This window comes from Colossoma macropomum, unplaced genomic scaffold, assembly GCF_904425465.1.
Source record: "Colossoma macropomum unplaced genomic scaffold, Colossoma_macropomum, whole genome shotgun sequence".
NCBI classification, from domain to species: Eukaryota; Metazoa; Chordata; class Actinopteri; order Characiformes; family Serrasalmidae; genus Colossoma; species Colossoma macropomum.
Window position 1 is genome coordinate 4,851,991 of NW_023494800.1, and position 24,553 is coordinate 4,876,543.

The 24,553-nt window shown below is 39.9% G+C and overlaps 1 protein-coding gene across 1 annotated transcript in view; it reads left to right on the forward strand.

Moving 5' to 3' along the window:
- The first annotated feature begins 3,224 nt into the window (after window positions 1-3,224).
- The window catches only part of dmgdh (dimethylglycine dehydrogenase), a 51,995-nt gene continuing 30,666 nt past the window's right edge, over window positions 3,225-24,553 (forward strand). The window contains exons 1-5 of the mRNA XM_036587461.1: window positions 3,225-3,441; window positions 5,223-5,394; window positions 11,393-11,491; window positions 13,287-13,451; window positions 15,379-15,583. Of these exons, the coding sequence (XP_036443354.1) occupies window positions 3,320-3,441; window positions 5,223-5,394; window positions 11,393-11,491; window positions 13,287-13,451; window positions 15,379-15,583 (763 nt within the window). The 5' untranslated portion in view covers window positions 3,225-3,319. The remainder of the gene's footprint in view (window positions 3,442-5,222; window positions 5,395-11,392; window positions 11,492-13,286; window positions 13,452-15,378; window positions 15,584-24,553) is intronic.

Consider the following 24,553-nt stretch of genomic DNA (forward strand, 5'->3'; position numbering starts at 1 on the left):
AATCAAGCTGCTTCAGATCTGAAAACATCCACAGGTGTTTCTGTCCATCCTTCCACTGTGAGAAGACGACTCAGCGCTATGGGTCTGAAAGGATGTGTAGCTGTTCAAGAAGAACCTCACTGAGAAAAGGAGACGGTCAAATCCGTTGAGTTGACCATTTTCACTGGAAATGAAATAGACTAAGCATAGTCTCTGACTTTTGCACAGTACTGTAGACTGTTTGAAATAGCCTTTTTAAAAGGTGTTAATAAATGTGCATGCCTTTGTTTGCATTGGTTTTTCTAGCACCTTGCTTACCTGCCTTATTACCCCACTTATCTGACTGTTACCTCACACTTACCTTTCTTTGCCACTATACACCCTTTAACTGCTGCTGCACTCAGCACTTTAACTTAAGACACATACTTTGCACAATGTAAGGTTTACAGGTATGACTGCGTGTGTGTGTGTGTGAGTAAGTGATGGTAGGAATGCATGTTTTATTTAATTTATTTATTCATTTTATGTTATTTTATGTAATTTTATGTTGTTTTATTCACTACATGTAAATATCTGTCTGAAACTGTGCACTGTGAGCTCCTCTAACCAAAACCAAATTCCTTGTATGTGTAAGTATACCTGGCCAATAAAGCTTGATTCTGATTCTGATTCTGTTTAACATAACGTGTAAACAGAAAGCTGTTTAAAACTTGACATTTTTCTTTGCAAAAACTGAAAATAAGTAAAGAAATAAGTATAACATCCTGCAAATTTTAGCATACCGATTCTTTTTATTTGCAGAGTTTAACATATTGGAAAAAAGAAAATGTGCTTTGACTTTTGCACAGGCCACATTTTATATTACCCAGCATGTTATATTCAGCAGGTAAACAGTAACTGTGCACTGAAATGTGCACAAGTGTGTTCTCTGGGGAGGAGGTGTTCACTTATTTTCACTTAAACAAATAACGCCGTTTGACCGGGGGCGCCAAAACTTTTGCACACGACCGTTCTCACTCTCATTGCGCACTCACACGCTCGGCCACTCCTAACGTTGCGTGCAGACAGTTATGCAGGCAGTTTATAACATTTATAACGCAAACACAGTATGCAGTAAGAGAAATGAAGTGTCCTTAAAACGAGGCCTTTCAGAGTGGAGTGAGGGCTGAGTGGGATCAAAAAGCTGAGTATCAACATTTCAAGGCCTCATGATAACCCTCCCCTCGCCCCAGCTGCCAGGGGGGCTGTCCTGCAGCAGCCTGTTCAGACTGGATCCTACATACCTACACACCGACAGAAAGCCTGGACCTACAGCTCCAGTTGCCTTCAGAAGAAGAAGAAGATCCTTTTACATAAGAGTCATAGCAGAGAGATCAGTTACGGCTCCGGTCTGTCCTGGGCTGGGCATTAACAGAGCCTTCACGCTTCAGCCGGACAAACAGACGCAGAGAGAGCAGGGAGAGAGGGGGATTCGGCTCAGGCTGAACTGGGCTTTGAGGAACAGCTCATAAAACCACTGCCAAAGTACGGAGTGAACTCCACAGTGAACTCACACTGCCCTCACCGAAAACCCCAAACTCCTACATTTAAAGATGAAAAAGCTCAGTTTTGCATTTTATCTCATTTATTTTGCATCTGAGGCTGCTGTTGGTCATATTGGTCAGATTTATTTAGCTGCAGAGGCTTTGAAGTACATAAAGTAGAACGCAGGAGTAATAATGATAATAATGACAACAACAACAATGATGACAACAGCAACAACAGCAATAATAACATAGTAATAGCAGAAACAGCAACACTGATAACAATAGTAATGCATATTTATTTATTTATTTATTTATTTATTTATTTTAGATTCAGCAAACAAACAGTCCCTGTGCACTGAAATGTGCAGAGGTGTGTTCTCTGTAGAGGATGTGTTCACTTGATTTGATGTACAAGAAGTACAATAATAATAATAATAATAATAATAATAATAATAATAATAATGATAATAATAATAATAACAATAGCAACAACAGCCATAATAAATATAGTGATAGTAGAAAATACGACAATAACAACAAAACCTTATTTATTTGTTTGTTTGTTGTTTATTTATTCTTTAAATTCTCTAAATGACAACAACAACAATAACAATAGCAATAACAGCAATAATAAACATAGTAAGAGTAGAAACAACAACAATAATAACAATAATAATGCCTTATTTATTTATTTATTATTTGTTTGTTTGTTTGTTTGTTTGTTTTAAATTCAGCAAACAAACAGTCCCTGTGCACTGAAATGTGCAGAATTCTCTGTAGAGGATGTGTTCACTTAATTTTACTAAAAAAAAACATGATTTGACAGACATAAAGTAGAACACAGAAATACTACTACTACTAATAATAATACTAATTATAATGATAATAATAATGACAACAATAATAACAATAGCAAAAAACAGCCAATATCCAGAGTATTTGTTCACTTAATTTTACTAAAAAAAATCCTTTGACATACATAAAATAGAACACAGAAATAATAATAATAATAATAATAATAATAATAATAATAATAATAAGTTTAAGACAACTACACTAAGACAACAACAGCAATAATACCTTATTTATTTATTTTCTTATTTATTTCCTTGTTTGTTTGTCTATACAAGCTATAGACAGTATGTACAAATGAAACAACACTGTAAACACTACCATTCCAGAAAGTATGATAATTTCACGGTGCTTATTATAGGCTACAATAATGCTATGCTAAAATAAACAACATGTGTTTCTTTTTCTTTCTTATTTTTTGGATTTGTTTTATTTTAAGGTGAGCAGTTTGCGGGGAAATAGTACAATATAGTGTGACAGTGCAATCAAATAAACAATAAATTAGAAAAAATAATAAATAAACAATGAAATGAAACAAGCAGCAGAAAAAAAACTGCATTTCGGAGTTAATCTGCTCTGTAAAGAGTCTCTGACTAACTGGGTCACGGACGCTTAACAGTTAACTCTAATGTCCAGTTTTGGACCAGAGACCGCACTTGTTTTGCGTGAAGCCCGAACGAAGGCGTTATTTTTCTTTCACACCCGTATTCGGGAGAAGCCTCGCCTCCTTCGCTAGGATTGGCTAGAGTTGTGAGCCAGGATTTTTGGGTTTAACCAGCTAGCCAATCGGAGCGCACCAGCCTGGAGATGACTAGCCAATCATAGTGCAAGAGGCGGAGCTTTTCGGAATACGGGTGGGAGAAAAAAACACGCCTCATGCGGGGAGGCGTGTCTGCAGCTCAGGCGTGAAGACGTGTTTGGAGTGTTTGGCGGTTGAGGAGAAAGAAGCAGAGCTGAAGATCATGTCTAGACTTTTAAACACAGTTAATACGAGGTTAAGAAGAGATGTTTCCTTCTGCAGGAGACTGAGGAGCGTTGCGGAGCGGACCATAAGCAGCTCGTTGAGGAGGCAAACTGAGGAGAGGTGAGGCGAAAACAGTGCCTGTGTGAGGAGCATGAAGTTTGTAAGCTGGGATTGAGATGACTGGGCTTTGCTTGGTGGTCGACAAGCCTCCTCCTGGGTCCTGCAGGAGTTTAGTTCCAACCTGCATCTAAACTACTGCACTAATGATCCAGAAAGTCAATAACATCTGAAAAACTTAATGAGCTGGAGCAGCTGTGGTTGGATCTAGACTCTGCAGGACGGTAGATCTCCAGGACCAGGGCTGGTGTCCACTGAGCAGTGCTAGAAGACCTCTGACCTAATGTGATCAGTAGCGTGATTGGATTAAAACTCAAGCATTCATTTTGATGCAGCATTGTTATGGTCAGTAAATGTGGTGGCAGGGCATTGAACTCTGCTTTATCTAGATTGGTCATCTCAAACCTTGTTTTTTTTGGGGGGTGGGGGGGTTGGTTTTATAAGCCCTTTGGGCAGTTATGAAGAGCCGTTTCAAACAGTATCTCAACTTCAATAAGTCAATATGACACTCAGGAGCTGCTCTTCTCCTAAGGCGAGATAGACCCTGTGTGCCTGTTATGCAGTGCAGCGTGCGCCCAAAACACAAAAATCTTGAATTTTTTTTAATGCTTTATCAGTTAACAGGCTAGTTAGACATTGGTTAAATGTTTCACAATAGTAATCTAATTAAAAAGTTGTGTAAGTCCTTTAGAGAAGCCTTAAAGGGCCGATTCATGTGCTTTATTTTCCCCCCGGAGGTTCACTTGTAACGCTTGCGTGATTTTATGTGCTGAAAACAGTCATATTTCATTTTTACGTGACCGTTTTCCAAACTCTCTTGATCTCTTACAACTAAACAGGCTGTTTTTTGTTACTGTGCCTTTAAGACTGACAGATATGATTGGCTGCCCTGTATTGTGCCTCATTCTGAAAGAAGTCCAGGCTGAAATACTCCTTATAACTTCAGCATGAATGGGCGGGGCCAAACTGCTGCTGCAGATTGAGTGACATTGTGAAAACAGTGATTTCGAAATGGGCTGTTTTTGAAGATTAGTTACCGTACATGGAGCGAGGAGTCCATTTTGAAGCTATAATAATGTTTACATACTACTTTTAATTGAAAATAGTGACGGTTCTTCTTCAGGGGTTCTTTTCAACTCCTTGGAACCACCGGTGGTTCCAAAACGCGCTTCGTCATATTCTTCATAACTTTCATATTTCATAAGCTACATTCAGAAGGTGGGGGTCGTATGAGAGCTGTAACTGTCTTCTTTCCAGCCAAATAGATGGGTGATGTAATTTTAAACCCTAATAATAAAAGAAGCTGAGCTGCATTTTTTTTTTAATAAAAGTCGACCCATTTTTCCACAAATCTGGGCTTTAAACTATAAACATAAACGTCTCTTCAGTGATCTGCTCTGTAAAAATTATTTTTATAAAAAAATACAAAGAGCGTCTAAGATTTTTGGCTTTCAGCAGTAAATTGTAAGCATATAGCAACATGTGTGATCATAAAACACATTTTCTGTTAATTTGACGGGAAATATTACAAAATAAATAAATAAAAATAAAAATGTACGTTTATTTCATGCAGTTACTGAATAATTACCTTACGATTTGGTCATGTAAATTCAGATGGACAAACCAAAATATACCCTGGTCAATAAGAGGTTAAGGGAGGTGGTTATATGTAGAACTGTGACAACTCAAAGAACCGTCTTAATGCCTAAATGGCTGCTTGCATGGTTGGTTCTTCTCCATGATGGAAATCCTTCCCTCTCCTTCTCTCTCTCTCTCTCTCTCAGGGATGGGCATGTGGGAGCTCTGGGGAAGAGGCTGCAGGACACGGCCGAGACCCTGATCATTGGTGGAGGATGTGTGGGTGTGAGTCTGGCCTACCACCTGGCCAAAGCCGGCCAGAAGGACGTGGTGCTGCTGGAGAAGTCCGAGCTGACTGCTGGATCCACCTGGCATGCTGTAGGTCCAACATAGAGCCAACCAGTCTTCTCCTTAAAGGGGAATTACACCAATTTTTCAAAATTTTTAAATATTTCAATCACTCATATGTAAAGTTTGGTGGTTGTAGAGATGATTTCTCTATACTTTTTTTTACGATTTCTCCCTCCAGGCCACATACAGCCATTTTATTTACTATCTCAAATAAAAAAGTGAATCTTCATCTTCTGTGTTTTTATATGTAATGTTAGTAATAGTGAAATAGGAGTAAATCTTAAAAAAACACATTTTTCCTTGATGACGATTTTGCCTCACAGCACCCTGCATTCAGGAAAATACATTTAAGGCCAAAAACCTTCTCAAAACTATTGTAAAACAATGTCTCAGGCATCAGGCAATCATAATAATATAATGTACTTTCTGTGAGGGAGCTTTCAGAGGCATTAAACTATTCAGACGTCTGGTTCCTATCACCACCACTGTGAACAGCCCTGACTCTGTAATAGAGGTGGGCAATATGGCAAAATGCAATGTCATGATACTTCAGGAAGTTTTTTACCATACATGTTACGATATTTATTTTGTCTGAAATCTGAAGTTAGAACAGACAATCTAGTGCCACATTTCACACACTGTGCAGCAATAAATCTAATTAAACAGGATTAATTATGCTCTCTTTTTAATCAAACATGCAGTTGGGAAGTGATTTTTAAGTACTGTCGATATCCACGATGCGCTCAGAAAAGATAGCTTGTAATGTAATTTATCACGATAACGGTAAATCTCGTCATATTGCCCAGCTCTACTCTCGAACAGAGCATTTCACATCAAACCACTCTGAATGACTTCATTTACATCTTAACCCTCTTCTGCACACATTATGAGAGCAATTTAAAAAATATCCAATTCACTTTTTTTGCAATAAATGGCCCTTGATTTATTTTTTTGGATTATTATTCAAAAACATAAATAGTAATGTGTGCAGGGGTCCTTTTGGAGTATGTTGCCCTGAAGCAACATTGTGCGACAATGGGAAGAAACAAATTCTCATAACAAAAAAAATGATACTGAATGTTAAATAAGAGGTTTAGATGTGCCCACTAAGAGACAGTATGACCAAGTACATGCTTTTTATTGACTTACTCAAACTCTTCCCTTTATTGTAAACGCTTTCGTTGTCTTTAAATATGTATAATGTTATTGTAAAGTGAGGAAAATGAGTTTGTTGCCCTGAGGCAACATTGTGCAATAGAGGGTTAAAGATTGAATATGCAGAATTTTTTAAATAATCAGTGGAATTCCCCTTTAAGGTGCTAGTGTGAGCCAAGCTGAATGAGCCTGACTCAGTTAACCCCTTAACTGTTTAGCATATTATTCAAAGAAAGTTTTCCATTCTTTCCCTCAATGTAATCAGCCAAGTCATGTTTGGTATCTGTTCATTTTTACAGATAACAGTACATCACACAGTGTCAAAAACCACATAAGATCCTCTTTTTTTAATTTACTGAACCCTATCAAACCTAATATCTTATCAGTGATCCTTTTAGAGTCTTTGTCTTTGTGTCCTTTAGCTCATTAAAATCTGCTGAGTAGTTGGGATGAGTATGAGGAACTGGAGCTACTGTGTTTCCTATCACTGTATAAAAGAAGCTCCATGCTGCCTTTATTGTTGGATGCACTGTGATAATTTCTGAGAGGGTGTGGGCACACATTCACATCGCCATGGAAACGCTTATAACTGATTTGTTTGAAAAAAATATGTGTGTTTGCTTGTTTAAAATGGTTGTTTGTGACACAAACACAGTGAATATCGCTATGAGAAGTGTGGGTCGGTGCCAATATCCAGTATTTTTGTAAATATCTACCGATGCTGATATATAAACATTGTAGAAATTCAGATTAGACCAACCTGGATTAGCATTAGGGAGATAAATAACGCTTATTTCTGCAGGGTTACGAATGCAGATATTTTAGTGCAGCAGCCCAGTGTCAACTAAACATTGTGCCCTTCCAGCGTCCAAAAAAAAATATCAAATATCATTTTAAAACATCAGTCAAACCTAAACACCTGTCCGATATCTGCCAACAATGATATATTTCTGATACAATCAGACATCCCTAAAAACATTGATTAATGCAGCTACATCACAGTAATGGAGCAGAGTAGATTAAAAGGCAGAAGTAGCTGTTTTTTCTGTTGATCTTCAAGGGGAATTCCACCTGTTTTTCAAAATTTCTGCATAATTGACAGTCATTTAGAGTGGTTTGGTGTGCAATGGTTGATTGTAGAGACTCAGATTTCTTTAAAGTGGTGATGATGGGAACCAGGGGTCGCCATGACTACAACACAAATATAGACGTTTTATATACTATTCAAAACCACCACTAAACCTACATGTGTCTTCTGAGTTTTATATGGAATGTTGATGATGGTAAAGTAGTGGTAAAACAGTTTTCTTTGGGGACTATTTTGCCTCCCAACACCCTGCACTTTGCTCTCCACCATGAATGCATTTTCAGAAATTTGCCTTAGAAAATTAGGTTAGGTTATCGCACAAGCATCGTAAAATAGTGTCTCAGGCATCAGGCAGTATATTCATATCTTTCTGTGAAGGAGCTTTGAGAGGCATTAAACCCTTCAGACATCTGGTTCCTATCACCACCACTGTGAACAATTCTGAATCAGCAATTTCTCTGGAACGGAGCATTTCACACCAACCCGCCCTGAATGACCCTGTTTACGTCTTAATGATGTAATTATGCAGCGGTTTTGTAAAATTGGTGGAATTCCCCTTTATAATGTTTGAGATGGGTGTGGGATGGTTCAGGCCTGCAGTTTGCAGATGCTGATTGGTCGCAAATAGGCTTCCATTACCTGTCAGCTACATTAGCCTTAAGCACCAGTGCAAAACCTATTACTGTGCCGCTGCTGCTGTGGAACTATGCGAGGTATGTAGTCGTAAGAGTGAGGAACTGACGTCTCCTGGGAGCTGAAGTGGTCAATCTCGGAATGGTTATCGTCAGTAAAGATTTGCATTCACTGAATTAGCTGAAAACAGGCTGAGACCAAAGTCTGGAGCCACAGCAGCCCTGTAGTGGATAAAAGCTGAATTGACTATTGACCTTAGATGTGTGATTGTATTTTTTCACTTCTGCTTATCAGTTGCAAATTCTTGGCTTATTGATGGCCACATGGTTGGTCATATGACTTGTCGCAACACTGGAATAAGAAAAAGTTTGCATTTTCCAGCACACAAACACAGTTAATCAGGTACACCGATCAGGCATAACATTATGACCACCTCCTTGTTTCTACGCTCATTGTCCATTTTATCAGCTCCACTTACTATATAGGTGCACTTTGTAGTTCTACAGTTACAGACTGTAGTCCATCTGTTTCTCTGCATACTTTGTTAGCCCCCTTTTACCCTGTTCTTCAGTGGTCAATGTCACCTCAGTGTCACTGCTGGACTGAGAATAGTCCGCCAACCAAAAATATCCAGCCAACAGCGTCCTGTGGGCAGCGTCCTGTGACCACTGATGAAGGACTAGAGGATGACCAACACAAACTGTGCAGCAGCAGATGAGCTGTCGTCTCTGACTTTACATCTACAAGGTGGACTGACAAGGTAGGAGTGTAATAGAGTGGACAGTGAGTGGACACAGTATTTAAAAACTCCAGCAGCACTGCTGTGTCTGATCCACTCAGACCAGCGCAACACACACTAACACACCACCACCACGTCAGTGTTACTGCAGTGCTGAGAATGATCCACCACCCAAATAGTACCTGCTCTGTGAGGGTCCATGGGGGTCCTGACCACTGAAGAACAGGGTAAAAGGGGGCTAACAAAGTATCAGAGAAACAGATGGACTACAGTCTGTAACTGTAGAACTACAAAGTGCACCTATATAGTAAGTGGAGCTGATAAAATGGACAATGAGTGTAGAAACAAGATCGGTTTATATGATTACAGTAAGAAGTTTCATTGGTTAAGCCGACCGAACATTTGCAGGAAACTATCCAGGTCAAGCACTACGCAGGATCTCAGTCAGATCAGACTTGTTTTACAGAGTGACTGAGCTGTGTAGAACCCTCGGCTGTCAAAAGCACAAACGCAGAGAACAGGTGAAAGTGTCAGGGTTAACGAACGGCCAAGATGTTCAGCTTTACAGAGCCTGCAGAGGGAATGAGAGAGTGAAGGTGAGTGCTTGGGGGGGTTCTGGTAATTTGACCCAGTTTTTAGTTCTTGGAAAACACCCTTCTCTCCCTCCGCTGCCTTCGCAGCAGTGCTACCCTTCTACTCTGCACAGAGGAGTAAACATTAGACGTACTAGGCCTGTCACAATTATTACATAATCACCTGATTGCAGTTATTTGAGTTGACTGCAATTTTTTTCCACAGCTGTTAGCTTTCACAATCACATGCTAACATTGCTTGAAATAGAGTGTAACTGCTACACCATTTAAGGTGTATGGAAATGGAAATAGAAATGGAAAATTTGGGTAAGAAGCTAAACACCTTTAGAGGGAAGCAAAGAGTAAAGTTTGTTTATTTTATGTTTGTTAATAACACCTTTAGAGGGCGGCGGTGAGTAACGTTTGTTTATTTGATGTTTGTTAATAACACCTTTAGAAGGCAGCAGTGAGTAACGTTTGTTTATTTGATGTTTGTTAATAAAACCTCTAGAGGGCGGCGGTGAGTAACGTTTGTTTATTTGATGTTAATAACACCTTTAGAGGGCGGCGGTGAGTAACGTTTGTTTATTTGATGTTTGTTAATAACACCTTTAGAGGGCGGCAGTGAGTAATGTTTATTTGACGTTTGTTAATAACACCTTTAGAGGGCAGCGGTGAGTAACGTTTGTTTATTTGATGTTTGTTAATAACACCTTTAGAGGGCGGCAGTGAGTAATGTTTATTTGATGTTTGTTAATAACACCTTTAGAGGGCGGCGGTGAGTAACGTTTGTTTATTTGATGTTTGTTAATAACACCTTTAGAGGGCGGCAGTGAGTAATGTTTATTTGATGTTTGTTAATAACACCTTTAGAGGGCGGCAGTGAGTAACGTTTGTTTAGACTTGTTCTTTTGTAGTTGCATACAATAAGCAATTAAGCTGTTCATAGAAATTATTTATTTGGTAATTAATTAGCATCCAAAATGTCTGATTTTGAGAGGCCGGCTAAATATATGCTCACTCTCATCTATAGTACGTCATATGCTACAGTATGTTGTGAACAGGGACCCGATTTATGGTCTTCATTCCAGATGGCAGGATATCCTTGAACAGAAGTCAACTCTGGGCCATTTGGTTTGGTAGGATAAGTGCAGCAGACTTTTATTTAACTAATGGTTTCCCTCTTCAAAGGGAAGCTTTAGCGACTGCAGTTCTGTGAGTTGTCCTGTAAGCTCAGCTTTGTGGGTGATATGACACTGTATGGTACCATGATAAATACGGTAGAGAGTAATGTGATGGTTTTAAAGGAAGCAGGTCATTTTGAGAGGCAAATTTGAGAAGAACTTGATTTGTTGAAACCAAAACTGACCGTGTTTACCTTATTTGTCACAGGTCATATTAGTAACGATTCATCATATTATAGACAAAATTCTTGATTTCCTGTAATCTTCCATCAAAATGTAATGACTTGTGCGCTGCCTCTAAAACATCTTTTGATTTTTGATGATGTCACTGAGCACCAGCAGGCGGGGCAAAATTATATTAACCATAATGTCATGTTTCTCTTCCCACCACCCCCATCTTTTATGGAGTGAACACTCTCAGATAGCTCAGAGACCGTCCCTGATATCGCATGTCACTCACAAATACGCCACAGTACTGCGGTGATTTTACATTCATGCTGTGCTGAATTAAGACAGAATGAATGCAGTGGGTATTAAAGAGTGAATAAAGCACAGCCCTGAGTACTTAAGACTGTTTTATATGGTGATGTCACAGCAATCTCACCAAGCATAATAATGAAAGTACTGATGACGATGATGCTGTTTCTCTCCGCAGGCTGGATTGACCACGTACTACCACCCAGGGATCAATCTGAAGAAGATTCACTATCACAGCATTAAGCTATATGAGCAGCTGGAGGCAGAGACCGGCCAGGTAGGACAGTCAAGCCTTTAATAGATTTGTCGTTTAATAGAAGACGTCACTAATCTCACTAATTTAGAGGAAACTGGGTAAAACTTTATTTTAAGTGGTTCTTTTCAGATGAAACAAACACTCAACAGACTCCCAGTAACATGTCAACAGCATATGAGGGTTAGGATTAGGTCTTGGGTAAGGTTAGGTTTCTATTAACTGTACATCTACTTAATGTAAGTAATGTATCAACAGAACATCTACAATACACCGATCAGGCATGACATCATGACCACCTCCTTGTTTCTACACTCATTGTCCATTTTATCAGCTCCACTTACTATATAGGTGCACTTTGTAGTTCTACAGTTACAGACTGTAGTCCATCTGTTTCTCTGCATACTTTGTTAGCCCCCTTTTACCCTGTTCTTCAGTGGTCAGGACCCCCATGGACCCTCACAGAGCAGGTACTATTTGGGTGGTGGGTCATTCTCAGCACTGCAGCGACACTGACGTGGTGGTGGTGTGTTAGTGTGTGTTGTGCTGGTCTGAGTGGATCAGACACAGCAGTGCTGCTGGAGTTTTTAAACACCTCAGTGTTGCTGCTGGACTGAGAATCGTCCACCAGCCAAAAATATCCAGCCAACAGCGTCCTGAAGGACTAGAGGATGACCAACACAAACTGTGCAGCAGCAGATGAGCTGTTGTCTCCGATTTCACATCTACAAGGTGGACTGACAAGGTAGGAGTGTCTAATAGAGTGGACAGTGAGTGGACACAATGTTTAAAAACTCCAGCAGCACTGCTGTGTCTGATCCACTCATACCAGCACAACACACACTAACACCCCACCACCACGTCAGTGTTACTGCAGTGCTGAGAATGATCCACCACCCAAATAGTACCTGCTCTGTGAGGGTCCATGGGGGTCCTGACCACTGAAGAACAGGGTAAAAGGGGGCTAACAAAGTATCAGAGAAACAGATGGACTACAGTCTGTAACTGTAGAACTACAAAGTGCACCTATATAGTAAGTGGAGCTGATAAAATGGACAATGAGTGTAGAAACAAGGAGGTGGTCATGATGTTCTGCCTGATCGGTGTTTTTACCTTAGTGTATTTGGATGCTTCTCCGCTGCTACTTTACTGATACGTTGTTGATATGTTACTGATAATCTGCTGAGAGTTTATTAATGATCTACAAAGGACCATTACAAATAAAGTCTCACTGGAAACTGAAGATTCTTAATGTGATAAAATGGATTTTGATTGTAAAGCGTATTGAACCACACGTTTATTCAAATGGCGGGGATAAAACTATTAAACTAATTCATGAGGTAAGTAACGTGAGGCAGGTAAGTGCTCTTGTGCTGTATTTGAATGCTGGTAACTATTCATAGAGTTTAAAATACCAATTTGGCCTATTAAAGGGCAAATAATGTTAATTAAAGCTACACTGAGTGAGTTTTGGGGATTTGGAGATCAGCAGCGGCGCTCACTCTATATTATAGCATGCTTCTTTCTCCAGGCTCTGTAGTGCTGCTTCATTCATTTAAACTAAAAATCGTACATGGTGCAGCTTTAAATTGTGACTTTGGCTAATACAAAGTGCTGGAATATATTGGCCAATTTGGCTGTAAAGAAATCGGCCATAAAAATTCATGAATTTGAATTGTAATTGTTTTTTAATGAGGTCAGAGATTTACACCCCTGATTTACATTTTGTTTTGGTGCTAAAGTGGCTCATTGTTTAAGGGCTGAGCTGGTTTGAATCCCAGGCTGTACTGAAGCATAAATTGTCTTGTTTCCAACGCAGGCGGTGGGCTTCCATCAGCCGGGCAGCGTCAGGATTGCCTCGACCTCGGCCAGAGTGGACGAGATGAAGTACCAGATGACCCGGACTCACTGGCACCCCACTCCACAGTTCCTCATCGGACCAGAGAAGGTCCACGAGCTCTTCCCTCTGCTCAACATGGACAAGGTGGGAGCTCACATAAACGTTTATGCACACATCTGAATTACGTGAAGGTCGGAATCTGTAGGCATTTGCTTCACTCAGACTGAGGGAATCAGCAAAGCAGGTGACAAGTTTGAAACTTTGAGGACAGATTAAACCTGTTCCTGGGCTCAGATACTCTGTTTTATCTTTCACTGTAAATATTTTATAGGCCTTGTCCTTGGCCAGGAAAGCACATGTGCTTTTTCCCTCCACGGACTTGAGCGGTGTTGGTGTGTCTGCGCTCCCAGCTGCATAACAAGAATCAAAAAAGCGAGAACCGGCTCTTCAGCATTGTCATCCGCATTGCTGCAAATACTCCTTCAAGCTGGCTGCCACTGCTTTAGTTTACAACTCCAGTAAATATTTGCCTTAAAAGGGAATTTCACCGATTTAACCTCTTTTTGACCAGGCTATATTTTGGTTTGTCCATCTGAATTTACATGACCAAATCATAAGGCAAATTATTCAGTAACTGCATGAAATAAATGTACATTTTTATTTTATTTATTTATGTATTTTTTGTAAAAGCTCCCCTCAAATTAACAGAACATGTGTTTTATGATCACACACATATTGCTATATGCTTACAATTTATTGCTGAAAGCCAAAAATCTTAGTATTTTTTGTGACTTTGGCTAATATAAAATCAACCCTACACTGGTTACCAGTTAAATTTTGCATTGATTATAAAATTCTATTACTGACCTATAAAGCTCTAAAAGACTCGCCCCTCAGTACCTGAGTGAACTTCTCTCCCACTATGAACCATCACGCCTACTTAGATCACAAGGTGCTGCTCACTGTTAGTACCTAGAATCAATAAAGTTACATCAGGGGGGAGAGCCTTCTCGTTCAGAGCCCCCCAGCTTTCTTTGCCGAGTTGAACAGCTGCCCATCCTGTGCGTCTGATGCTGTTGCCTCACCTGCCTTGATCAGGTGCCCACTGCTCGCCAGCCCTCTGCACCGGCTTGACCACCACTGAGCTTCATGCTGAACAGCACTGTGCAAACCTCACCTGCATGAACTGACCCTCCCGATGCTGCTGCTGCTGCTTAAACTAAACTAATCAATTTAACCATTGCTCCACCTGTTTTCCCCGTTGTGTACTACAATACCTTATACTAACAATGTTTTGCTATTCGGTGTCGACCAGAGGAGGATGGGTTCCCCTTCTGAGTCTTGGTTCCTCTCAAGGTTTCTTCCTCTTGCTTAGGAAGTTTTTCCTTGCTGCTGTCGCCACTGGCGACACTCATGGGGGCGTGGACCCGGATTTCTTTCTTTAATGCTGATTTTTCTGTAAAGCTGCTTTGTGACAACACCTGTTGTAAAAAGTGCCATATAAATAAACTTTGCTTGCTTGCCATTTAAAAAAAATAATAATGTTTACAGAGCAGATCACTGAAAAGACGCCATCTGTTTATAGTTTATAGCCCAGATTTGTGGAAAAATGGTTAAACTTTCAGTAGACAAAAAAAACTGTGAGTTCAGCTTCTTTTATTATAAGGGTTTAAAATTACATCACACATCTATTTGACTGGAAAGAAGACAGTTACAGCTCTCATACGACCCCCAGCTTTTGAATGTAGCTTATGAAATATGAAAGTTATGAAGAATATGACGTGAAGTGCGTTTTGGAACCACCGGTGGTCTCAAGGAGTTGAAAAGGTTAAAGAAATCTATAGAATTCAATTACTGAAATGTATACAAAGTTTGACATGAAGAAAAACTTGCTGTCTCAGATTTCTTTACAGTGCTGTTGACAGGAACCAGGGGTCACAACGTCTACGATACAAATGTAGCCATTTTATTTACTATCCAAGACCACCAGTGAACCTAGAGCAGCTGTTGTTTCTAAAGGTGTATTTTTTTGTTATGGCAGCGATGAATGATGTGATTCTCTCTCTGTCAGGTGCTGGCAGGACTCTATACTCCCGGCGATGGCCACATCGATCCCTACTCTCTCACCATGGCACTTGCAGCTGGTGCCCGAATGTACGGTGCCCAGATCTACAGCCCCGCCCCTGTCACAGGCCTGTCCCCCACCCCTGATGGGAAGTGGGACGTCCAGACACCTCATGGGACCATCCGAGCCAACCGCATCGTCAATGCCACAGGTACGTCCAGTTCCAGCATGCAGATAATGGGCATCACAGGACACTGGAGACCCAGTGTACCCAGAGTGTATTTTCGAGTTTATGACTCTAATGCTGCGTTCACTTTATGACGGTAGATGGACAATGGTACTAGAATTAAGAGAAAAATGTTTTCTGTGATGCTAGGCTCATTATTTTTAACTAAAGCAGCTTTCTACCGTTTGGGAAAGACTGCTGAAGTTCAGCCTTTTCTATTTCCGGGTGATGTAGAGAAACTTATTCATACATTTATTACAAGCAGAGTTGATCACTGTAATGCTCTTCTTACTGGGCTTCCTAAGAAAATAATACGTCCTCTACAGCTCGTTCGAAATGCAGCAGCACAGATCCTAACAAATTCAAAGCAGAGAGCCTGTATCACCCCCCGTTTACTAAGAACCATTCTGGCTGTCTGTATCTATTAGAATAGATAGAAGTTCTGCTTATTTGTAGGGATCTAAATGACCCAAAAGCACTGCTAACATTACAGAATATCTGTTTGTTTATGTTCCAACATGTGATATAAATATAAATGAAGTTATTATTACACTATAATTATTATCTGCGCTGGTCTTGAACCTTGTTTTCCCACGTGGATAAGGGGTTACTTAACCATTCAGCTAAATAAACAATAATAAAACGTACTTAACAGCTCAAAAACTACTCAAACCTGAACTACTAGCCTGTAAAAATATTTAAAATCTGATTCTTCTCATTCCGAATGTTGTGTGTAAAATGCACCATATGGTAAAATGAAGGAGGAACGGCTGATGTTACAACAAACCTGCATCATCATAGGTGCTTTTTAATAAATTAAATATGTATCTATTCATTTTTGTAGGCCTATATTGAAAATAAAAATGTACATCTTTATTTAGACATATGCACTTATGTTTGTGTGTATATCCTGACTGTAAGCACGAATAGAAAAAGCTGTTCAGGGAATCCTGACTTTAGCCTTTTTTAGACCAAAGCATTTAATAGTATCTCCACAAGGGGGCGCCGTTAACAGTCAAACAGCTTTTGTTGCTTTAAAAGAGCGGTGCTTCACATCAGTGACACTGTGTGTCCTTGTTCAGCCTTACAGTCCACAAAAAATGTGCTCGCAGTTCTGATATAATTGGCTGTTAGTGTTTCACTATTATTATTTTGCACAAATCTGATTGGTGCTTTTGTAAGTTTGTAATATTGTTGAAATCAAATTTGTTTAAAGTAGAAGTTAATTAGAATTCTGTTTATGGAGTCAGAGGCACGCTATTCTGATTAAAAACTTATCACTTTATTCCATCATCATGATATCCATTTGCTGTATTAGACATAGTTTCTTATGTCCATATTGTGCACATACCTGCCTCATGTTATTTACGTCAGACTTGCAACACGAGTTGGCTGAAATTAAATAACTTAACCAGTTGCAATGTACATAAAATTTAAAGTACTGTGAATTTACAGTAAATAATTGCAAAGAAAAAATACAGTAAAATATTGTAAAATATAAAAATAAAATACTGGATTATTTACCATAAACATGCAGAACTTTACTGGAAACTACTGCCAATTTACAGTAAATTTTATGGTCATTTTTTTTACAGCGTAGTCTTCCTGCTACGCATTGCATTGTCTGGTATGTTACTGTAAACTAATGCCAGCTCTAAATGCCCAGTCGTTCAGTATGATCCTGTAAAATAACAAACCGGTATTCCACACAATATAAATACTGTAAATGTACAGCTTTGTGTAAACTTAATTTTTACACTTTTTACATTTTTACACTTGTTTCCTTGTGCAGTAGTGTGTAACTGTGCTTGTTATAATGATTGACATGAGAAAGAATCATGTGCTGGAAACACTTTACTGAGGTGAACAGTTCAGGTTTATGCACAAACAGTCCAGGGTCGTACACACTGTTACCAGGCTTCCAGAGAACAGACTGCTAGAGGACAGGATACAGACACAGATCAAAATAAACAGCCAAAGGTCAGTACATGGACGGTCTCTGCAAATAACAGGGATGTAACAGTCTCAGAATCTCAGTGAGGCAATGGGAGGCCCAGAGCATACAAAGCAGTGTATATACATATGATAATGAGTCCAATATTGAGTAACAGTCGAGAGTGATTTTAAGGACGGGGATCCAGGGCAGGGCCAGGGGTCACTAGGCCAGCGAAACCAAGCGCCACTAAGCTACAGGCGTGGGAGAAAGGAAGTGACAGCTATAGCTGTACAGCATTTTGAATACAGTCTAGATTTTATAATATATGTTACATATGCAGTAATATAGGCTGTAAACACCAAGCCTTCTAAGATTTTTTTTTGTTGTTTGTTTTTTTTGCATTTGTAAATTTAATGGCAAAAGCACCAATAAAAATAGTACAGAATTACTTGGAAACTCGCATTAACTTCCATTAAAATGTAAAAATGTTTTTCCTTCTGAAAATTTACCATTTTGGAAATACACTGATCAGGCATAACATTATGACCACCTCCTTGTTTCTACACTCATTGTCCATTTTATCAGCTCCACTTACTATATAGGTGCACTTTGTAGTTCTACAGTTACAGACTGTAGTCCATCTGTTTCTCTGCATACTTTGTTAGCCCCCTTTTACCCTGTTCTTCAGTGGTCAGGACCCCCATGGACCCTCACAGAGCAGGTACTATTTGGGTGGTGGATCATTCTCAGCACTGCAGTAACACTGACGTGGTGATGGTGTGTTAGTGTGTGTTGTGCTGGTACGAGTGGATCAGACACAGCAGTGCTGCTGGAGTTTTTAAACACTGTGTCCACTCACTGTCCAGACGCTCCTACCTTGTCAGTCCACCTTGTAGATGTAAAGTCAGAGACGATAGCTCATCTGCTACCGCACAGTTTGACTTAATCAAGAATGACAAAGTGACAATCTAGAAACAGGTTAAATAATCTCGTAATATTCCTACAACAATATAAAACCTTTTGTTTTTTTATTAGCTGTCAGTGTGGAAACCTGAGGTGAAGTCACCTGAGGTCAAGCCTGGTAAAGTGATGATGTGTCAGTGCGTTCCACAGGTACAAGTGAAGAGGTCGTGTTGTTGTTATGCAGACCCAGCAGGATCGTAAGCCTTGGTGGTGTTTCTGTGAAGGTCATTGTACCTGTTATCTCGTTTGGCAGACAAGCTGTCATTCAGAAACGCTGATGGTTGTGTGAGTTTTGAGTGGTGTTTACTAAGCTACCAGCTCTAGTTATAAGCCTAGTTGGCTTTGGTTAAATGTATTCTCTAACCCCTATGTTTCATTGAAAATAGTACAAAGTCAACATATCAAATGTTGAAACTGAGAAATTTAATTGTTTTTTAAAAAATATATGCACATTTTGAATTTGATGCCAGCAACACATTCCAAAAAAGCTGGGACGGGGGCAACAAAAGGCTGGTAAAGTTGTGTGATGCTGAAAAAAACACCTGGTGGTGGAAATCATGGACGCTGTGTCCTCTGGGATAAAGACCACTCAGCTTGTTATCAGGGCACAGTTCAAAAGCCAGTATTCATGATGGTATAGGGGGGCATTAGTATGCTGCCATCCAGACGACGTCTTTTTCAGGGAAGGCCTTGATTATTTCAGCAAGACAATGTAAAACCACATTCTGCATGTGTTACAGCAGCATTGCTCCGTATTAACAGAGTCCAGGTGCTAAACTGACCTGCCTGCAGTCCAGACCTGTCACCACTGAAAACATTTGGAGGGTTTTTCTTTAAAAATATTGTTTACATGATTTGCATATCATTGCATTGTATTTTTATTTACATTATGCACAGCGTCCCAACCTTTTGGAAATGGGGTTGTATTTAAATCCAAGGCATTAATAGAGATAGCAATAAGCTAAATATATACAAAATCATCATTTATTGGGTACTTTCTGTTGGGAGGTGTCTGTCCCAAACCCTAACCCCTGAATTTACACTTGTCAAAATGTTGGTTTTTTTAAGATTTTTTTTTTTTTTAAAGTGAGGTCAAAAGATGTAGATTGATCTTGTTTTATACTAAGTTTTTTATGTTACTACCATTTAGCCATTTTAGACATTGTAGAGCAGCAAGCAAGGCTGCATTCCTGTCCCACATGGTGAGCAGTTACACCCCATTGTTTTGAGGTAGATGTGTCCTACAGTCTGAAAATCAGTGTGGAAGATTAAGAATTGTCTCTACTGAACAGAGCCAGTTCTACCTAATAAGCGACATAAGCAGCTGCTTAGGGCCCACAGCCACTAGACAGCCCCCTAACAGCTTTTAGGTAATTACTCTAAGTTACCATTATTTTTCACATAATTTACACCACCTGTGCTAGTCATTGGTATTAGTTAGACTCTAATTTCACAGAACATTTATTTAATACTATATATAACATTTATATGTATAAATGTTTGAATTATATTAAGACTGGTCCTTATACATACAATAACTATATTAACTCTATATTAACCATAAACATAAACTTAGACTGACAGTAAATGTACCACAACAGTATTCAGTCAAATATATGGCTAAAATACAAATAGGACAAATTAAATAAGTTACTAACATTAACAATTCAAAACGATAAAAAATCTTTTTTTAAACCTTTTACAAGGTGTAGGTCTGGGTGGAGTGCCTAGGCACATGGGTACCCCAAAAAATCCTGCTTAGGGCCCCCAAAATGTCAGACCTCCTCCTGAAGCACGTATTTTCTAAAGTTAAATAAACTTTTTTGTGTTGTCATAAAAATATTTAAAAATTGTAACTACTGAAACATTTGGTAAAGTTTTTGTACTGTTACAACCGTTTGGTAGTGACAGTATGGAATGTTCAATCGTTTGTTTAGTAAAATAAATGTAATTATTATTCTATAATAAAATTAATATAATTGAGGTAGCCACTCAAAGTGGAAGGATTTTAGTCCAAATCATATGAAAGTCCAAAATGTGTTTTCAGCTCTAAGTTCAGTTAGGATCCATGTAATGCATCTGTGCCATGTCTAAGGCCCAATCCCATTTCTCCCCTCGCCCCTACCACCTAGCCCTACCCCTCCGTATTGCATGTTCATGTCTAGGGGTAGGGTGTCCTGATTCTTGTTGAGATAGAGGGGTAGGGTGAAGTGTTGGGGCTATATCCCTCTCCAAACTGAGGTCTTTCAGAGACTCCAAACAGAGTGATATGAGGAAAAAATGGCTGTGCAAGTGACCAAAGTAACCCAGAAATGTGAGAATTTCCTCGATTAAATAATTACGGGAACTGGAAAATTTGAACTAGAAGCTGGCGAATAGCTGACTTCAGCTTCATATCACTGAAGATTAATGGTGGGCAATGATGGGTCCCATTTCAGAGGGGAAGATTTCAACCACTGCCCCTTGTAGCTCAGTTCCAAGGGGCAAGATGACACTCGAAAACAAGGGGTAGGGGTAAACATTAGGAATGGGTTTGGGCCTAAAAGTCTGGAATCAAATTGAATAGAATTCAGTGGAATGTGATACATTCTAGGAAATTGTCCCAGCAGTCCTGCCAGCTCTGTGCTCCAGTGTCCAGCCATGGAGCAACTGAGGTCACAGTTCACTCCTGCCTCAACCAAAGAGATGTGTGTGTGTGTAGTTAGTGAGTCTAGAACATTTATTTGGAAACCGAGCCTGAAAGCTGAATTCATACGTCCAGATTCTGACTAGAAACCTTCAATTGCACTGTTTGTATTATGGATTCTAAAACTGTTTAACAAGGAAAAATGGTGACCGTGTGCACAAATGTACAACTCTATCCATTGACTTGTTCAATGTTATGTCATTTTAATGTATTTTATAATCACATTTAGATTTTCTGCCTTATATTGACATACACTATGTGTCCAAAAGTTTGTAGACACCTGCTCCCCCAGCATCTCTTCTGAAATCAAGGGTATTAATAGTGAGTTTGTTCCTCTTTGCTGTGGTAACAGCCTCTACTCTTCTGGGAAGGCTTTACGCTAGATGTAGAACATTGCTGTGAGGATTTGATTGAACATTAGTGAGGGTACTGATGTTGGATGGTCAGTTCTGGATCACTCCAACTCATCCCAAAGGTATTAGATGGAGCTCCATCACTCCAGAGAACACAGTTCCACTGCTCCACAGCCCAATGCTGGGAGGCTTCATACCCCTCTAGCTAAAGCTTGGCATTGGACATGGCTCATGTGTGGCTCCTCCAAAGTGTTCTATTCTGTTATTCAGTGCTTTTTCAATGGAGATTATACAAGTGCGCACTCAATGCCTGTTTCAGCAGTGGGTGCATCTTAAAATAGCTGAATTCACTAATTTGTGTGGTCTGTTTTCTCCAAAACACTGAAGGAGCAGAAACTTTTTTTTTTTTAGCTGGTTATGATTAAAGTTAGGATTATTTTATAGTGCATCTGCGTCAAGAGTGGGGCTCTCATTCTCTCTCTCTTAAGTTTATGTTTCCCTGGAGAGAGTGGACGAGGTCAGGAATGCCTTGGCTAAGCCCATTCATACAAGCTTTCTGGCATCATGCTGCCACCTTCCCTGTCAGCCAATTGGCTCTCAGCAGCAGGGCGGCTTTCATTCAGTAGCAGTTACTGCAACACACCCCACATATTTTGAACGTAGTTTCTGAAGAATGGCAGTAAATAAGACCCAGTTGTCTGGATCTCGAGCCCTTTTCCCTGCATGTCATGTTATTATTAGCTGCTTTTCTGTACATTTTGCTCTGTTCTCAGAACAGCAGATGAGTGTAGCGTAGTCTAAAGGTATTGTTACTTTGTTTAAGTGATTTATGTAAAAGTAAAAGTATTTTTCCAAAATAGAACACTTGAGTAAATGTACAAAAGCAGGTCAACTACTTAGTCAACCTGAAATCAGTACATGTTAGTTCATGTTTCTGGTCATATTAAAGGCCCTTATACTACATTTTTCTTGTGTTTTATTTTTGTATGTACCAAAAATAGTCATTATTAATTTTTTACATGACATTTTATATATATATGTTTTATGTATATTTTATGTATCTGCTATTGTACTTTTATTTGTGTTTCATTCAGTCCCATTGTCACAGCTGTTTAAAATCAAGTACCTAGCCATGCAGTCTGCCTTGGCAGACCACATAACGTGCATAGTGCATAAAAGTCACCAACACTCTGCTGACTCAATAACTGTGGAGTTCCAAACCTCCTCCTCTGGCATTAACATCAGCACAAAGCTGTGCCCCAGGAGCTGCATGGCATGAGTTTCCATGGCCAAGCAGCTGCATAACAGCCTTACATCACCAAGCACGATGCCAAGTGTCGGATGGAGTGGTGTAAAGCGCCACCACTGGACTCTGGAGCAGTGAAACGTATTCTGTGGAGTGACGAATCAGCTTCTCTATCTGTCAGTCTGATGGACGAGTCTGGGTTTGGCGAATGCCAGGAGAACCTTACCTGCCTGACTGCTGTAAAGTTTGGTGGAGGAGGGATGATGATATGGGTTGTTTTTCAGGGGTTGGTCTAGAACCCTTAGTTCCAGTGAAGGGAAATCTTAATACTTCAGCACCGAGACATTTTGGACAATTCTATGCTTCCAACTTTGTGGGAACAGTTTGGGGAAGAACCTTTTCTGTTCCAGCATGACTGAGCCCCAGTGCACAAAGCAAGGTCCATAAAGGCCTGGCTGGGTGAGTTTGGTGTGGAAGAACTTGACTGGCCCTCACAGAGCCCTGACCTCAACCCCATCAAACACCTTTGGGATGAACTAGAATGGAAATTGTGTGCCAGGCACTCTCATCCAGCATCAGTGTCTGACCTCACAAATGCTCTTCTGGATGATGGCAGAAATTCCCACAGACACTCTCCAACATCTTGTAGAAGCTTCCCAGAAGAGTGGAAGCTGTTATAGTTGCAAAGGGGGACCAACTACATATTAATGTCTATGGATTTAGAACAGGAGTCATAAAAGTTCCTGTGGATGTAATGTGTAGGTGTCCATACACACACACACACACACACACACACACACATATATATGTGTGTGTGTGTGTGTGTGTGTGTGTGTGTGTGTGTGTGTGTACATATACAATATATGGACAAAAGTATTAGGACACCTACACATTACATCCATAGGAGTTTTTATGTGTATGTGTTTGTGTGTGTGTGTGTGTGTGTGTGTGTGTGTGAATTGCCTCTGTCTGACTGGCTGCTCGTAATTCACAGTCAGTGACGTGTCTAGAACTTCCAGAAGGTCTAGTGTGAGTTTGTTCTTACGAAGTTTGTCCTACACATTGTAAATCAAAACATGACTGATTAATTCTTCTGTCAGTATGTTGGTAGTTAATCTAACGAGTTAGGCCTTTAATTTAGCTCCTCAAGTCCTAGCCAATGGGAGAGCTTGCTCTGTGTATTTACTTAAGCAGACATAGAAAACGATCCTGAATGGGCAGTTTTCCATTGGACGGTTCAAGATTTTAAGCGTTTGTGTTTTAAGCGTTACGTTGTCTTAACAGATAGATTAACTAGAACGGTTTTAGTGTATTAAACACAAGTTATGGATATTTGATGTTTTAATTCTCAGAAATCTTTAGGCCTTCTCTGAAGACCTATAAAACCCTGAGGGTTTCCCACAGTTGGGAGTCTGTGAGGATCTGAGGCCTGGCTGGTGTGTGTATGTACATGTATTTGATTAATGGCGATGCATCTTGAGTGTGCGGAAAAATACTTGTGTAAGGAGATCCGCAGCTACCAGTCTTGCATACCACTGAGATGTTCTCTCTCTGGCCCCACCCCACCCCACCCCCGGTCTGTGTCTCTCTTTCTCTCACTCTCTATCTCTCACTCTCTCTCTCACTCTCTCTCTCGAACGCGCTCTCTCTCTCTCTCTCTCACTCTCTCTCTCTCTCTCTCTCTCTCACCCTCTCTCTCTCTCTCTCTCTCTCACCCTCTCTCTCTCTCTCTCTCACGCTCTCTCTCTCTCTCACGCTCTCTCTCTCTCTT